General features: G+C 37.6%; 1 protein-coding gene across 1 annotated transcript in view; it reads right to left on the bottom strand.

Annotated features, from left to right (window-relative positions):
* Positions 1–17824, bottom strand: part of Dnah7 (dynein axonemal heavy chain 7) — a 193010-nt gene extending 175186 nt beyond the window's left edge. The window contains exons 1-7 of the mRNA XM_090354519.1: positions 17641–17824; positions 11555–11617; positions 9097–9159; positions 7105–7213; positions 5986–6133; positions 1285–1372; positions 174–354 (exon numbers count right to left, since the gene is read on the bottom strand). Coding sequence (XP_090210645.1) covers positions 174–354; positions 1285–1372; positions 5986–6133; positions 7105–7213; positions 9097–9159; positions 11555–11617; positions 17641–17655 — 667 coding nt within the window. The 5' untranslated portion in view covers positions 17656–17824. The remainder of the gene's footprint in view (positions 1–173; positions 355–1284; positions 1373–5985; positions 6134–7104; positions 7214–9096; positions 9160–11554; positions 11618–17640) is intronic.
* Between the last annotated feature and the right edge of the window lie 1064 nt (positions 17825–18888).

Below are 18888 nucleotides of genomic sequence, written 5' to 3' on the forward strand. Positions count from 1 at the left end.
TTTCTTGTCCCACTTCATTAATGAAATTTGCCTAAAGTCTTTAGTAAAATACAATGACAGTGTAATAAATAACATAACACAGAAGTTTCAAGTATAGGTATCTACTTCCAATACAAAAATTATTAATTATGATACATATTCAAATTATAATACAAAGAGAAACTATAATTTACCTATAGATTTTTTTACACTAAGAAGATAATCATCTCTCATTTCATCTGATAATACAATTATGCTGTCAGTGAGGACCTTAAGATGTTGTGGGACTAAATTCAATACATGTTCCAACCAAGAATCTTCCATTGGGGCTACATGATCAGTATCAATTCCATGGTGAATATAATAGTAATACCTCTACAAAGAGAAATTGGGGAAAATATAAATGGATTTAGTGCTACTATAGATTCACTGAATTATAAAAACAGATAAAATTCAAGTTTGAGGAAAACTAAGTTCTTATAAACCATAAAAATGTGATTCATTCAATTCATAAAAGCTTCATTGGAGATTTTTAAAAGTTAAAACATGATAGCTCATGAAAATTCTATCTGTAACTATTATAAAACATAAAGTCTAGATATATAAGTTCATATTTATATGATGTATTTAACAGGCTCCATGTTGCATTGCAGAATCACATTTTTATGGTTTTGAAAATATGATACATTTGTTCTTTCAGTACTGATTATCAGAAGTATAACTTAAAGTAAAACCTAAGCAAACAACTATGCCTATATATTTAATTCCAGGAGGATACAATGAGATTTGTGAAATTTAAAATTTTTAAGCTTTAGTTATATAAGTGTTAATATAAAATTCGATGTTTCTCTAATAATGAAAATGCAATTTTTCACAAGTACTGAAATTAAACAAGTACTGAAATTAAACTTCCAAGTATTTTCAAATTAGTAATGCTAAAGTCTTTATTATTTACATTTTTAAACCATTATTAATTAGAAATACCTGAAAAATTACTATGTCTAAAGAAAGCTAGTATGCTTTGTCAAAGTGTATATTACAGACTTAATTTCTTAAAACTAATACCATTACACATAAAAAGATAAAGGTATACATGACTGAGCCAAACTTATATAAATCATAGATTGGAATTTCTTGATTGTGGTCTTTGGCCAGGGAAAGAATATTTTCTCCTTAATCCAATGGAGCAATTTTATGGAAATTCTGTATTTACTTCACAATCATGGAGTTTCACAGGGAGGAGCACCAAATATGAGTGTTTCCCTTATTTTTGTTTTTTTTTTGTGAAAAGAAATAACTTGTTACCAAGATGTCTTTCTCTATGGCAGAACTGGTCAGTTTTGGAAGTTTGCCTTCATCAAGATCAGCTAAGTCTAAATCAGCATCTTGTTGCCTGGGAAATTGACAAACACACAGTAAGAAAAACAAAGAGGGCACGAAGAACACAAAACAATTGATATAAAAACATTAGGACTGTTTTCTATTGAATTAGGAGAAAAATAAATTGTTGGACATTTTATAAATGGTATACAGATTTGTTTCTTAACATAGTCCTCCAAAATTATTCTTTTTGTAGCCAGGTGTGACAAGTATATTGGAAGTATTTCATATATGTAAACAGGTTTAAAAAAGAACTGATAGAAAGGACTTTGAAGGCTGTTTTATAAAAGACACACATATTTTTAAACGTCTTTTCTCAGATTTCTAGAGATAGACAAGTTAACAATAAGTAACAAAGAAGCTCGTGCAATTTTCATACTAGGTGTACACTACAACATTTATAGCCATAATCTAATTCAAAATCTATGTCAGATATAATCCACAATTTGTGACTTTTTCTGAGACTCTAATGCACATAGGCATAGTTCACAACTTCAAGAAAATAACCATTTTCTCTGCAATCACCTTACACTCTGTCTCATATTCTGGATCCCAGTTTTATCTGGGCTGGATACAGGCCAGTGATGCTGTATAATAAAGCTCTCCTTCCCTCTCACTGTCTGGTGAAGGGAAGCTAGAGATTTACTGCATATCAGTCTAAGACACCATATCAAAGGAGATTCTCAGAATAATCTTTTAATCCTTCTTTACAAACCCAGAAATCCATTATTTTATAAATTCTACCTTAATCCTTTTACATTTAAAACCGCTTACATTGTAGGGATTTGGGTAATATTTCAGTTTGATTCAACACATAGTAGGTATTCAATAAATGCATATCAAATTGAGGCACGTGAGAATAAAGGAGATGTGAGAGATCAATAGTTAAGAGATTTAATAGAAGAATTTAGGGACTGGAATGTGGTTTAGTGGTAGAGTGCTTGCCTAGCATGCATGAAGCCTTGGATTTGATTCCATAGTACCACATAAATAGAAAAGGCCAGATGTGGTGCTGTGGCCTAAGTGGTAGAGTGCTAGCTTTGAGTGAAAGAAGCTCAGGAGTAGTGCCCAGGTCCTGAGTTCAAGTCTCGAGACATAAGAAGATGAGAAAGAAGAAGAAGAAGAGGAGGAGGAGGAGGAGGCAGGAGGAGGAGGAGGGGGAGGAGGAGTTTATTTTGCTCAAGGCTAGCATTCTCCCACTTGAGCCATAATACTACTCTGGCCATTTCTGAGTAGTGTGTTGGTGATGCCTTTTCTTTCTTTCCTTCCTTCCTTCCTTCCTTCCTTCCTTCCTTCCTTCCTTTCTTTCTTTCTTTCTTTCTTTCTTTCTTTCTTTCTTTCGTTCTTTCTTTTTTTGTCCAGGCTGACTATGAATCATGATCCTCAGATCTCAGCCTTATGAATAGCTAGGATTACAAGCAAGAATCACCATTGCCCAGGGCTGGGAGTTTGGCCTAGTGGTACAGTGCTTGCCTACCATGCACAAAGACCCGGGTTCAATTCCTTGGTACCACATACATAGAAAAAAGCCAGAAGTGGTGCTGTAGCTCAAGTGGTAGAGCTCTAGCCTTGAGAAAGCCCAAGGACAGTGCTCCGGTCCTGAGTTCAAGGCCCAGGACTGGCAAAAAAATCACCAATGCTCACCAAAAATAATGAAAATAATTATTCTTTATTAATCATGTCTGTACCCCTCAGTAGTTCCACATATATTATTTCTAATCCTTATCTATTGTTAAAAGACACAATGAAATTATTACACCCACTTCACAGATCAACAGATTAAATGTCAGAGGAATCAAATAATTTCCCTTTGGTCACCCAGCTAATTCAGTGTGAAATGAAGTATTTGTTCATCAATATAGTTTTCCAAGTCACCATATTTTGTCCAACAGAACAGCAGTATATTCAGAAATGAAGTAATACAGGAGATGCGTGGCCTAAGTAAAGACAAAATAGAATGTACTTTATGAAGTTACTGTGCTTTTTTTTCTTTATAAAAATAAGGAGGCTTTGGTTCAAGACAATGTGTCAGGAATATCCCTGGAACTGTGATCCTCCTACAACAACCCCCCAAGGATAAAGCATTCTTAATGTATTGTTTAGGGAGAAAACAGGTAAAATTAGAAGTTTAAAAGTATACATCAAAATATAAATTTTAAAAATAAATTAAAATATTGAAATAAAACAATATTAAATATGCTTCCATGTTACCATAAGCACTAAAAGAATAAAAATATACCTCATAACCTTGTTTTTTTTTGTCAGTCATGGGGCTTTGATTCAGGTCCTGTATACTGTCTCTGAGCTCAAGGCTAGCACTCTCCCACTTTGATCCACAGAACCAATCTTAATTTTCTTGTGGTTAATTGGAGATACAAGTCTCTCAGCCTTTCCTAATGGGTTAACTTTAAACTATGATCCTTAGATCTCAGCACCTTGAGCAATAGGATTATAAGTGTGAGCCACTGGTGCCCACCTCACTTCAGAACTTTTAAACAGTAAGGGTAGGGAAGAGAGCAGGCACAATTCAAGAGAAAGCAAAACCTAAAGAAAAATAAGCAAAGACAGTATATAGAAAATGGAACACATAAAATATATTGGTGACAGTTAAGTTCATATATATATATATATATATATATACATATATATACAAACTACCACTAAAGAGAGTTAAATCAGATTAAGCAAACATTAATGTATAGAAGCTCAAAAGCTGAATTTCAATGTTTGTCCATATTCTTTTTTTACAAAAAGTTGTACAAAAGATACAACTAAAAAAACTACTTACTGTGGTAAACAAAAAAAAATACTTCTGCTTCCAAAAACATAGCAGCAAAAATAATATAAAAACTTTGCTATTTGTGTGAGTCTGTCAATGCTAGATAATAAATCAAAACACAGCTTTTATTAACAAGAAGAAAAGGAAATGCTCGATCATGAGGTCATAGCTGCTCAGGACCCCTGGATGTTGTGCCCTGAGATGAGCTCACCTTCAACTGAAGGACAAGCAGGAATAGGAGGCCCAAGATGTCAAGAAGGCTCATCTCAGTCACTCTGTGCTCTTGTGTCCATGGTATTTAACCCTCGCTATTCTGGGAGATGGACCAGTCAACATGGAAGGAGGCTTCAAGTCATCCACCTCTGCTCCAAAGAGCCACCTTTCATCTGGTACTGTATGGTGCTCATTATTAGCAAAATTCTCTATGAATTATATGTACTACTGTAGGAAAGAGAAAGAGAGCAGGGAGGAAGAGAGGGAAAGAAGAAAAGAATAGAAAAGAAATGAGCTCAGCAAGCGGGGCAGGGTGGCTCACTCCTATAATCCTAGCTACTCAGGAGGCTGAGATCTGAGGATCATGGTTCAAAGCTAGCCTAGGCACTAAAGAACGTGAGCGTCTTGTCTTCAATTAATCACTAGAAAACTGAAAGTGAGGCTGTGGCTTAAGGGGTAGGGCAGTAGCCTTGAGCTGAAGAACTCAGGGACAGTGCCCAGGCCCAGAGTCCAAGTCCCAAGACCAACCAAAAAAAAAAAAAAAAAAGAAAAAAGAAACGAGCTCATCAGTTTATATCTTAGGCATAGGATCCATGTCCAAGTAGAAACGTCAGTTTCTTCAGGGGTGGTAGCAGAAGCATCTAGTAGCAGCTACTCCAGCAGCTGAAGCAGGAGAAGCAGAAGTTTGAGGTTTTCTCTACCAGCAAAGTGCAAGACAGACTGAGCGATAAATAGCCAGACCATGTCTTCATTAAAACCACTCTGAACTACGGGCACACCCTCAGGCCGGCTGTACATCATTCCTATAAATAGTCCAAGCCTGTCGGGCCAGACAGGAAATCAGGGTGCTATGACTGAGTCACCTTCACGGTCCTCTAAGTGTCCCAGAAGTAGTCTGAATGAAGGGCCATAAACAACTTGCACAGAGCTGTGGAGAACCGGATCAAAGAGGAGCTAGAGTTTCAGTCTATAGTGCCCCATAAAAGGTCTAAAACACACCAGACAAGCCCAGGCCTGCTCCCATGGGGACCATTCCACCTGATTCCTTTTCTACACAAGGAGACCAGACCACCTAAACACACAAAATGGGTAGGAGGTGAAGGGAGAGCAGGGATTTGGAGGGGGGTGGGGAAGCCAAATCTTTTACTGCCTATGACCACAACTCTCAGAAATTCTGCTCACTCAGCCAACATCAAGCATAAACATTGGTATTTTTGCAAATCATATTCGAAAGTGGGACTTCTTCTTAATAAGGTTGAACTCAAACTCCTTCATTCATTTTTTTTTTATTTTTCTTGCCAGTCATGGGGCTTGAACTCAGGACCTGAGCACTGTCCTTGGGCTCTCCCAAGGCCAGAGCCCTACCACTTGAGCCACAGCACCACTTCTGGCTTTTTCTATGTATGTGGTAGGGAGGAATGAAACCCAGCCAGGTCTTCCTGCATGGTAGGCCAGCACTCTACCACTAGGGCAAACACCCAGCCCCGAATTCCTTCATTCTTTATACACTAACCTCATTGTCACCAGGCTTTGAGGCACCCTTAGAGAAAGCATAGAATTTGTCTTTTATGGGGTTTAAGCTCCCAGGGAGTCTACTAGCTACAGTAACATGTAAGACAGCTTGCAGAACTTACATGATAACATTAACAAGAGTACTTCTAAAGTTTTCCCGTTGTTTATGTGGCGATTTGATCTTTGCTTTAGAAGTTGATGGCCCAGCTTGACTATCATCAAGTTGGTCTAGTAATTTGCCTTTTTTCCCAAGGTGTTCAATATATTCAGCTTGAATTTTAGAAAAGAAAAGAAACATACGCACAAATCATTCATTAAAAAGTAAGTTAAAATATGTGAGAACTTAGGATAAAATGACAAAATACCATTCAAGAAAAAAGTACATGAACTCCTCCAGGAACTTGCAAGTATGACTTTATCAGATTGTTAAACTACTTCTGCTCTATACTATTATAATAAAAACCTCCAACTATTTTAAGAATATTCAGTTGATTTATTGTATGTTTTGACTAAGGTAAAAAGCCATTATTCATTATATTTTTACTAGAGTCTTCAAATGAGCAAGATCAAAGCTGATAAAAAAATTAGTATACACATTTGAGAAAAAAATTAACCATGGAAAAAATGTCAAAATTCAATGTAGTCAATCTTAACAATCTACATTTTAGAGTAAAAATAATTTTAATGACTAATTTGCTAGCATTATTTACAATTACCAAATTCTTTTTAGAAAAAAATTCAGCATTTATGTATGTGCATATGTATGTACTTATTTATTTATTGGTGCCAGTTAATGGGACTTCAACTCAAGGTTAGTACTCTACCACTCAAGCCACAGCTCCACTTCCAGCTTTTTGATAGTTAATTGGAGATAAGAGTCTCTAAGACTTTCTCTACCAGGCTGGCTACAGACTGCACTCCACAGAGCTCAGCCTCTCTAGCAGCTAGAATTACAGGTGTAAGCCAGCAGTACTCAGCTAGAGGCAAATTCTGATTGTACATCAAAATTTTATAATAAACATACAGTTCCTAAAATATCAGCTCGTAGCACTTACAATGGCCTGAAATACCTAGGAACTGGAATCAGTTATTGCATGGGGGAAAACATTTGGAAGAAATTTTCTACATGACACAAATATCAATTAGGTTGTATGGTTTTAAGGCTCTGTTGACTAAATGATTTGATTTCTTCTCCAGAAAATTTCTCTAGAAAACATGATGCAGAATAATAATGTTCTTACCATAGGACTGCTCATTTTTAAGAGTAAAAGGTTCTGGAATCTCTTCATCCTGCTTTATATTCAGATGGAATGAAGGTGGGGTCTGCTGCCACTGGGGCCTTGAACTCACCTGAAGCATGAAATTTTGAGAATATTAATAAACAGCATAGAAAATGTTTTTCCTTTAACACACAAGTAATTTCATGAAAAGCACAGACATTTTCTCAAGCAGACTGGACCACTGGAGAAGAAAGTGTGAGCAGTCGAGCCTGTGAACAGGCCTGGTGAGTACTTTGTGGAAACATTACCAGTCCTGCTGCTAGTCTAATGTGGATGTTCATTCCTGTCTTCTGATCTTCCAATATTGGCAAGTTCTCCTAAGCTTTCTATTGCTTCCATTTATTTAAGAATGTTAATTCAATATTTTTCAGTGAAAATGATTTGTTTCAAGGCAATTCAAGTCCAATGGTATAGTTGTTTTGAGATTTTAAAATACCTTTACATTGCTTCTCCTGAAACTTGAGGATTATGAGATGTGAATTAAGCCACACATGAGAGGACAAAATGCATGGTGTTATTCTCTCTCTCTCTCTCTCTCTCTCTCTCTCTCTCTCTCTCTCTCTCTCTCTCTCTCTCGAGAGAGAGAGAGAGAGAGAGAGAGAGAGAGAGAGAGAGAGAGAGAGAACCTATGTAGAAACATAGCCATACATACATAGTCAAATATATAGAGACAAAGAGGGCAACTGCCTTCCAGAGACCAGGGAGAGCCTATAATCAGGATTTATCCTCAGAAGTTCAATATGGGAAACAAGAAAACAATCTAGAAATGGATGGCCATGATGGATACATGAAAATGTGAATTACTGAGTGCCACAGAACTATCTACTTAAAATGGCTAAAATCATAAACTTTACTTCTATTTTATCACAATTTTAAAGCAGCATTGTTTGCTTTGAAGCGTCACCAAAAATCAATCTCCCAGGAGCTTCAAAAACTCAATGGCATTTAAAGTTCAACATTGTTAAGATACAGTAAATTTTATTACAGTGAAACCTAGCTGGGTGAGAACTGAAAATACCTAGACTGCCTCTTCCACAGGCCAATAATTTTTCTCAAATTACGTGGAAGGATGTCAAGGTGTGGGAATGTTGTACAATACAGCCTCTGAGCCCTGGAAGAACCATCTCCTCAGAGGATACCAAGTCCTCTCATTTACAAGCCTACACACTGAGGCTCAGAGAGGTTAAGTGACTGCCTGCAGGTCACAGAGCTATGAAAACCATCTTCCAAAAAAATTATTGTAATGTATAGAGGGTTTACAGTTACATTTGCCAGATAGTAGGTGCATTACTTCTCACACAATGATACCCCTTCTCATGGATTTGTCCCCATTTCCCTTTCCCACCCTCTCCCAATCATCTTGTTTTCCCCCCTTCCCTTTCCTATTTCAAATAATCAAATAAATGTATATACAATATACCAGGTAACAAAATCAGATATAGTAACAATATAAGATTAACCAAAGGGCAATAAAAGAGAAGAGAAATAACAGTGCATAAAGAACAACAATCACACAAGATAAAGCTCTTGTTTCCATATCCTAGAGTTCCTTTCCTTTAGCCTCATCCTATATGACCTATATATCTAGGTTTTGAGCTATTGTAATCCTCTGCTAGGAGAGTCCTAGATGTGTACTAATTATTACAAATGAGAAAACCCATATAAGAACCATCTTAACCTCAACCCTGAATCAACACTGATATTCCTGTTGCTAGTGTATCTTAGCGGTTCTTTTATTGAGAATCCTCAATTATTCTGTACATACAAGGAAATGGTAAATACAGAGTCATTGCTAAGATAGCTGTGACTATAATCATTAGTTTTCCCCAGCCAAGAAGGAAACTGAAACACAAAATTCAAAATCAGAAAATCAGCTATGCATTTTCAGGTTTGAAAAACAATCCACATTTTTCACAATGGCAAACATCTGCTCAAGATGTATGGGTAAATTACCGTGGACAACTGTGGCAGAATCCCCGTTGGTGTCTTGGACTTGTCTTTGCTGGTCTGTTTATCCTGCATGAAAAATATCGGGGGGGAGGTATTTTTTTCTTTTAGTACAAAAAAACAGATTCAACTGGCCCAATTTTATAGTGCCCACTATAAAATAAAGCATACCTTAGACATATTAGACATATTACATCCCAAGATATACTTTACTGAGGGGGGGGTCTGTGTCTGTGTTTGCTTGCTTTTGAGACAGGTTCTCATGACACAGCCATTAATGCCAGTCACTCTCACTCTCAACTGCATCACTTCTAGAAGCAACCAAGCCAGTAAGAAAACCAGCTGTGGGACTTAACCACTGCCAGAAACTTTTATCCAAGTTCAAAAACAATAATTGGAACAGATTATTATTTAAATATAACTTAAAAGACATAAAGCTCAACACAATACAGAAGAAAAATAAGACAAATAAAGTTATAGTCAATAAAGTTATACTGCAAGGTTTTAAGTCAGCCAACAAAAGGATTTTACACAATTGTAAACCTTTCTGGCCTGAAAGGATTATTCATTTCAACTACTAATATTTATTCAGAATGTAACTGATGGTGAAGGAATGACACAGCGCAGGATGCACTGTTTACATACACCGCGATGTTAAACTGCAAAAAATACACATTCTAACAACATTATGAAAAGTGAAGAAAGGGGTGGGTTAGTTGGGGTGAGAATATTGGAAGTAGTAACACATTAATCATGCAATATTTGTGATTGCAAAATGTGTTCATTTTTTCTTTTAATTTCTGTTGTGCCAGTCCTTGGGGTTGAAGTTGGTGCTGTCCCTGAGCTTTATTTACTCAGGGCTAGTGCTCTACCACTTCGAGTCACAGGTCTACTTCTGGATTTTGGTGATTAATTCTTTCCTAGGCTGGCTTCAAACTCTGATCCTCAGATCTCACCTTTTCCTAAGTAGCTAGGCAAAGTGTCTGTTTCATTTCATTTTTTTGTCTTGTGAACTAGAAGCTATGAAGTAGAAAATTATAGAACTAAAAATTACAATAGTGTTCTATATATAATATCCATAATAATATTAACAAAACAGACTCATAAGTAAAAGATGTACTTGAAAATGTTCAAGACTATTACCAAACAACAAGAAAAAATCCATCACAGAAGTTTTCATCATTACAAGTGTTTTCCTTGCAGTTGGGGAAGTAAGATATATTACATGGTAATTATTGTAAACCATCGTTAAAATGATTGGATTAAGCTTACAATTTTGTACATTAATTTTATGAGCAGCAATGTGTGTGTATCTATCAAATCTATTGCCATGTGATCATATGCTAAATGTGAAACAATTTACTTTATATTTACTTTTTAGTCTTCAAATGTTTTTCTATTAAATGTATTGAAAAGTATTTCCTGTTGGATTTAAATACTCCTAGTTCATTACAGAAACTAAATTAAAATAGCCACATTTAAAATTAAAAAAAAAGAAAATGTTCAAGATTGTTCACTTAAATTTGTATCCTTTTATATAAGCTGAAAGAATTTTTTTATTTCAAATTAATAGGAATCATCTCTGTATGTGATAGAGATTCCATTACAGAGTTTATTCTGAGCTTTTACATAGAAACTCCATATTTAATTCAACTCGAAAGATTCACAAGAGTTTGACTCAATTAAACTTAATATAATCACTAAACAGCCAGTTTTATAACTTGCCCAGCACTTTATCAGCTGGAATGCCTATTAACTATCTCTTCCACAAGACAATGAAAAATTGTCAAATCATGAACACAGATGACATGGCCTATGAAAGCTTTGTGGCACTGACTTTTCAACACTACAGCAGCTGTCTCCTCAGAGACCATCAAATCCTCTTAGTGTCAAGCTCAAGACCGAGTGTTAGCGGGGAAAGGGGTGGTCTCAGGATTACAGTCATGAAAGACAAAGTTCCACCCCTAGCTCTTATTGCTTGGCTTGGTAATCATTTCATTCAAAACCCTCAAATTTGTGGATGTGTTAGGAAATTATAGATAAAGTGATTTTTGTTAAGATAGTTGAGCCAGATGCCAGTGACTTATGCCTGTAATCCTACTTATTTAGGAGACTGGGACCTGAGCAACTCAGTTTGAGGCCAGCCCAGGCAGAAAAGTCCCCTAGAGACTCTTACCTCCAATTAACCTCCAGAAAACTGGAAATAGTTCTGTGGCTCAGAGTGGTAGAGTGGTAGCCTTGAGCAGAAGAGTTCAGGGACAGCACTAAGGCCCAGATTCAAGGCCCATAATGGACAAAAAGAAATGAGATTCAATTTTTCTAAGATATGTACTTAGTAGAATCCCTTTATTAGAATAAAATCAGATAGAACAGAGAACTTTGTAGCAGAAATTCATTAATCTCAAAATTAATAAACAATACTATTATAAAATCAATTGAGAATAATTATGTAGTCATAAATTACCATGGACACCTGTGTCTGGAATCTTATTGGCATCTTGGATTTTTCTTTGCTGGGTGTCTTATCCTGTATGAAAAAAATATGATAAAATAAACCTGTTTAACCTTTTAGCCAGAATTGCCCATTCAGCCAAATTTTACAATGTTTACTATAAAGTAAAACATATCATCCATATAGATAATATGATCTTATATACAGAAAAATCTTACATACATTATTATAGCTAATGAACGCAGTTAGCAAGATTTCAGGACATAAGGTTGGTAGATAAAAATGTACTTGTAGACACAGTAATAAAAACATCAAAACTGAAATCAAGAAAACAATTTTATTTATAATCATGAATTTTTACAATGAAACCATACCATTAGTACATTGCAATGCAGCCCCTTCCCACAAGAAAATAGGTTTAATCCAACTCTTCATAAAACTTGGTCTTTCTGGGAAGACGTTAACAAAGTGATCATACAACTCTCAAAAAGGAAAATGGCTGTAGAACCCAGAACTGCTAACAGTCTTGAGGAAGAACAAAGTTAATAAACTCACATTCCCATATTTCATAATTTACTACAAAACCGTACTAATAAGGAACACATATTACCATGACCATAAGCAGATACAATGAATTGAACAGGCAATTCAGTACTAAACTCATATATCATGATCATGGGTTATTGAAGAGTGCCAAGACAATTTGGTGAAAAAGTAGTTCCATTGTCTTCTGGAAACATACCAGAATTTAACAAGTGTCCAGAACTTACTCACCACCATCCCCTCCCTATGACTGAGAATTAATGTCTTCCGGGAATGGTCCACCTCCTAAGCTAAATGCATCTTCATATTTGCATAGGTGACAACTGTACTTCTCAGGACTGCCCTTAAGACAAAGCCCTGCTGCACCCTTGCAGTTGGTGAAAAATCCAGGTAGAAATGTCATCAGGCTAGGAGGAAGCAGTGTTGAGAGCAATAGCAATGCTTTGAACTATAAAGCAGGTAATAAGACTCATATTTCTGGCCAATCATCAATATATTGCCTCTCACCTCAAATATGTCATTTCTGCCTGCACCTGAGATCCAGGCCCCGAGTTCTAAACCCAGGGGCTCTACACATCAGATCTGGCCACTCACTATAACATGCCAGTAGAAAGATGAGTGCTGGTGAAGTGCAGAGAAAGATTTATTATGGGATAAGCACGCTGGAGAAGAAAGCCAAGAAAGACTTCCAGTTTTACCTTTGTGGTACACACATGAACTTTGGGTTTAACTATGGGAAGAACTGGAAAAATGAGTGAGAGGTACACATAACTATTAAACAGGCGTGGAGTCAGGGTCAGAGCTGGTCACTGGTGTGTCTGATTGACCGTCCTCTCAGGACGCTCTTCTGATCACCAGAAGAAAGGCATTGTTTTCTGGAGGGTAGTTTCCAACTTTGGTCCCAAGGCATTACTAATCAGACTTGTACACGCTGACTTCCAGGTGGCCTCTGAGAGAACAGCACAAAGAACAACAGAAACAAAAGAGACCTGAAAGGCCAAGCTTTGAATCATACTTTTAGATGCCCTGAGGATATCAGCAGGCCCACCTGTGGAGTCCGTGATTTTTGTTTTCTTTGGAAAAAGCATGCACGTGCTAAGCATCTTTAAATGACTTCTTTGGGGATATTTGACAGGAGACAGATTTCTACTTCTTTATAAAAGCTGCGTAAGGAGACAGGGCAAAAAAGACAGAGGCTATCTTCAAGGTTCTAGTGTTTCTCCAATTGCTCCCACAGTGCAGCTCTCCACCTTGCTATAGTTAAATATGATTTAAATAATAAATAATTTCATAATTGTGAAATTTTAGCATCAATGAAACCTTCGGGACTTTCCATAGAAACATACTAAATTTCTAGCATCATCATGACAGTAAGTCTTCCATTACCTGATAACAATATATTTATTTTTTTCATATATTTTTATTGTAATTAATAGAAGGGTTACATTATATTTGCCAGATAGAAGGTGCATTACTTCACAAACATTGATACCCTTTCTCATGTCTTGGTCCCCATTTCAGTCCCCCCCACCCCTCCCCTCATCTTGTGTTCCCCCTTCTCTATCCAATTTCAAATAACCAAATACGCATATATCCAATATATCAGATAACAAAGTGAAATACTGTAACAATATGAGATAACCAAGGGACAGCAAAAGAGATGAGAGATAACATAGTACATTAAGGACAACAATCACTCATTATATGGCTTTTGTTTCTATATCCTAGAGGTCCTTTCATATAGCATCATACTGTATGTCCTTATGTATCTAGGTTTTTCTCTATTGCAAATCTCTACTAGGAGAGCCCAAGGTTTCTACTGATTATGACATATGAAGGAAACCATTGAGCCTATGTTCCTTTGAGTCTGGCTTACTTAATATGTTTTTTCCTAAGTCTTTCCATTTCCTTACAAATGGGGCGATATCGTTCTTTCTGACAGCAGCATAGAATTCCATTGTGTATAAATACCACATCTTAACAATATATTTTTATTTCTTATTTATTGATACTGGAGTGTATACTTCAAGAAATTTTTATAATTCTTCATAACGGTGATAGAGTTACTTTGTTAAAGATTAAATTTTGAGTAAAAAAGACATCATAAGAACATAACCACTGACTTCAAAATTTTTAACACAACTACCTACAAACATGGAATTATATCTACTCAGAATAATTTCCATAAAGTCTACATGCACTTGTACCACTATGTGATGGCTATACTCTATTTGTCCCTGAACTAGTGTCTACCTTTATCTGCTCTGTGGAAGGAAGACTGGATTCTATGTATGGACATTGTCTGGGTTCTCTATAAGTTAGCTTCTGATGACAATGAGGAGCATGTCAGTAGACCATAAAGGTAGAGCAAAAGAGAGTCCAGCTATTTATATCCTGATCTCCTATTCTCTATGGCTCTGGCAGTGGCTCAATTCTTCTGTAATTCAGGTCTTCCCAGTAGACTGCTCACTGCTCCAAGTCCATTACCCTTTCAGTGATCCCTTTAGACAGTCTCTCGAATTAATTTTTGAGCATGCTATCTATTTTCCATAGGGATCCTAATATAATTTTACATTCCACAATGAAAACTAAAGCATCTGATCCTATAGAATTCAGTCTGACTTTGCATTGAGGTTACATTGTGGATTTTCATCTACTGGCCAATTAGAAGAGTCACTATAAACAATACAACTGAAGTGTAAACCATTGTGATTTAATGTGTATAGTTGAACCGATAATCTCTCAAAAATTAATAAAGTTTCTGGTATGAGAGCACATGCCTGTAATCTCAGCACTTGGGAGATGAGTCTGGAGAATCTCAAGTTCAAATCCCACCTGTGACACATATTGAGATGCTATCTCTAAAACAAACTTTTAATTAGGTCAGCTGAAACCTAAGTGCCATGTGTTTGAGCTACAGTTGTCAAAGTTGCCACTGTGGTGTCAGTCTATAGCCCACTTTTTTCAGTCTTTTTAACCTGTTTACAGGCAAAGGCATTAAAAAGATAAACAGGACATGTGCATTCTAGAAATGTAAAAGTTAGGTTTTTTCCTCTTTCTTTTTTCCGCTCACAATCAATAGTTAATTTGCAAGGACTTTTGTGGGGGTTTTTGAGTAATTAAACAGAAAAAGTGCATTATAGAAATGTAAAAGTTAGGTTTTTTCCCTCTTTTCTGCCCACAATCAATAGTTAATTTGCAAGGAATTTTGTAGGGTTTTTCAAGTATGTATATCTTTAAGCCTCTGAAAGTTCTTCAAGTGAAACTGAAATGTCACAAGTTTTAACTTTGAGAATGAAATGAGAAACTACAAAAGACTTCTATTTCTTTTAAACACCTAAGAGAAAAAAAGCTAGACTGCTATTTCTGCAAAATGCCATGTCACTCTCAACCTTCCACTAATGAGACGAATATGTTAAAACCTCCTCAGTAAATATGATTTTACCACCTGCTCACTTTCTCAAACTGAATGAATACATAAGTAAATGTCACACTAAAATGGCATTTCCAAAAGTTTAATCCGTTCTATTGGATTTAGATTAATATATAAAAATTTCCATCTTTCCAAAAGGAAAACTATAAATTAGCATAAAACAAAATATCAAGATAAGTTTTGAAATTATAAACCAACCAAAACAGTGAGAGGGCCCTCTGCTGCTTAAAATAGTGTGTAGAAAGTAGAATCTCAAATAGACTAATGCCCATTGTTTAAGATCCGGATGGCTCTTCAATAACACATAACTTTCATAGAAAGGAAGCAAAGCTCAAAACTTAAACTGCCAGTTGTTTTCAGTGAATGCTTCTTAGTCATAGAAGAGTAAGGAAGAAAGCTATGAAACAATAGCTATTCATGACTATCATGGGAAAAGTGCAGAAAAGGTATATAGTTCAAGTTTTGACAACCTAGGATAAAGCTCAAGATCAGGCCAAGGACCAGTTTGGGGTTATCTAGCAAAGAGACTGTTCAATAGATATTGATAGTGGATGTTTATATTTTAAGTTTATGTTTTAAATTAATATTCCAGTTACAACTTTAGAAAAACTTACTGGTGACACCTAGTAACCAATTGTTCAGGGTTTGTTTTTATTAAGTTATTTGTATCAACACTTTCGTATTTATTTCTTTTACTACTAGTTACTAATAATACTTTGGTATATGTTTCCAAGGGTCTCTTTCTTAGTATTCAGTTTATTATGCAATTCAATAAATTCTGGGATTAAATTTTCCTGAACTCTCAGGTGTTAATGTGATTGACCAGTGGATGAAAATCTTGACATTTTCCTGTAGCAGTCTACAATCCAATAGGTAATTGCTATAATTTGCATGGAAAATGTCCCCCTAAAACTCCTGGAATCTTGGTTCTCAGATAGTGCTATTGAGGGGCATTGGAACTGGAAGTGGCTAATGGTGTGAGGGCACAACTTTAAAGGGATATCTTTCCCCAAGCTGCTTCCCTCCTGGCCTCCCTGCTACCTTTTCTCCTCTCTCTCCTTCCTTTCTGGCTGCATGAGGTGAACACCTCCTCTCTGCCATATCTTCATCATAGGCCTAGAAACACAAATCACGTAGCCCTGGACTGAAAAACTCTAAAACTGGAAGCCAAAATAAATCTTTATTCCCTTAGATTGTTTCTCTAGTTCACACAAAGGAACTCTATCACTTTTTAACATTGTAAACTCCACACTACCAAAAGAAACACACACACACACACACACACACACACACACACACACACACATAGGAAACGACAGAAAAGATAAAATTGGAGTCTAGTATCAAAACAGAGCAGCTAAGGAAAAGTTGCAGGCATAAAAACAACTTTGCTCAGTGGGACCTCTCCGCATTCACCAGTGTGTAGAGACCTCAAATCCTTTCCTAGAGAGTCAGAAAGGAAAAAGGCTCATATTTCTTCTTTCCATTCTGTGCTGGCCTCCAAAAGATTATGCTGCTGCTTTTATTTGACCAATAGTTGTAAGGAAAATGTTTTGTTGTTTTTTTTTTTTTAATACAAGTAACTATGGTAAAATGTACCCTTTATTACACACTATAGGGATATATTCTTAAGAAGTGCCATTTACTGCATACCAAATCCTTTTGTGTATAATGTATGATAGCTGTGGTTATCTTATTGGAACTTGAGAAGCTTAGAAAATAAGCTTTCTGATTTTCCTCTTCCGCCTAAGAGGCTTACGAGGCTTAGAGAGGCCAGGGGATTTGTCCCAAGTCCCATAAGCCAGCAGGACCTCAGGCCCTGCTGCCTGGCTGGGCCCAGCTTCCTCCCAGCCTGCACTCCCACCTCTGCTCGCTGGGGGCGCTATGGGCCGCACAGTTAGGCTCGGTTGCTATGGTGACGGCGGAGGAGAGCGGTTGACGAAGCCACAGGTAAAGGCGCTCAGTACTCGGGTTGGTAAAGGGGGTGACGATAGCAATGCGCCCTGGGATCGCAGCTGGGGTACCGAGCAGTCTGAAGGGAGGGGGCCTTCAGACGCTTTGGAAAAAGTGGGGTCTGCATGGGGGGGGAGCGCTTCAAGCCTGGCGAGGAGCCGCCTCTCACCTTCCCATTGTTCATGGCTGCGAGGACTCACTGGCCGCCACAGGCGGCTGTTGATCCTCTTCCTACCCGGTCCTCTCGGACCTCAGAGACGACCAATGTGCGCTCCGGTTTTCGTGCGTGTCTGCAGTCTCGGCTCGGCCGGCTAGCTGCCTGCTGGCTGTCGGCTCCCTCGGCTCCGGGACAGTCTAGCGTCCCTGCAGCATTGGTTGCTAGGCAACTGTCCGGGCGCAGACTCCACTTCCGGTCCTCTCTGGCTGGGGACCTGGGCGGGGCCTGGGCGGGGCCTGGGCCGAACTGGCCGCGCTTACCAGCAGGTGGCGCTGTCCCGCGCGGCACTGGTACCAGGGTGGTGTGATGGGTGGCAGAGAGTGTCTTGAACCCCCGAGGACCCTGGGAGTTTGCTGGGAGTTGTGAATGTCCTGATTGCCAAAATAGATCCTCAGATTTTTGCACCCTCCCACCGCGCCAGATGCATCCCTAGGTCCTGGACCTTCACACCTCGTGCAGGTTTATCCAGTGGAATGCAGGGATTGCAAATTTCAATGTCAACAGGAGTGAGTGGGATAATGAGAATAAGGCATGCAAGACTGGAGCCAGTGAACACCATTGTTCGTTACCCTTCTGCCGCCCAAACTCCCATCGTTCCTGTTGACCCCACACCACACTAGAAAACATCCCTTGGAAGAATACTGAAAAATGAAGCATCAAAAATTCACTCAAACCATGCTCAGGGCAGTTTACTACCTGAAGGGTGCTGGGCAAAGAGCCAGCCACAAAGGGAGGGAGACACAGTCCCTCAGGGAAGGAGGAGGTTCAAGCAAGCATTTATAAAGCAAGTGTCAGTGCTGTAAATGAATCCTCTGGGAGAACGCATTCACTTGTTTCTCATGAAAATCTAGAAAGGAAGTAGAAGCTTGGTTCTGAAAGAAGAAGACAGATCTATGAAAAGAATACCCCAAAACTGCAATTAACTCGAAAAGATTGAAGAATACGTTTGGGTTCTGAGGGATTAGATAATCAAATGAGCAAATTAGTGAGCAAAAGGATAAGTCAGTGACTTTTTTAAATCTGTGTAAGACATGATAAGGCGTTAAAATATATAGGACAACTTGTCCCCCGGAAAAGTTTTGAGTTTGCTTAATTTCATTCTGGGTTTTTATTGTTGTTGTTGTTGTTATTGTTGTTCGCCAGTCCCAGAGGAACTAAGAGCCTGAGCACTGTCCTTGGGCTTTCTTAAGGCTAGAGCTC

This window comes from Megascapheus bottae, chromosome 21 (genome assembly GCF_031878675.1).
Source record: "Megascapheus bottae isolate mThoBot1 chromosome 21, mThoBot2.hap1, whole genome shotgun sequence".
NCBI classification, from domain to species: Eukaryota; Metazoa; Chordata; class Mammalia; order Rodentia; family Geomyidae; genus Megascapheus; species Megascapheus bottae.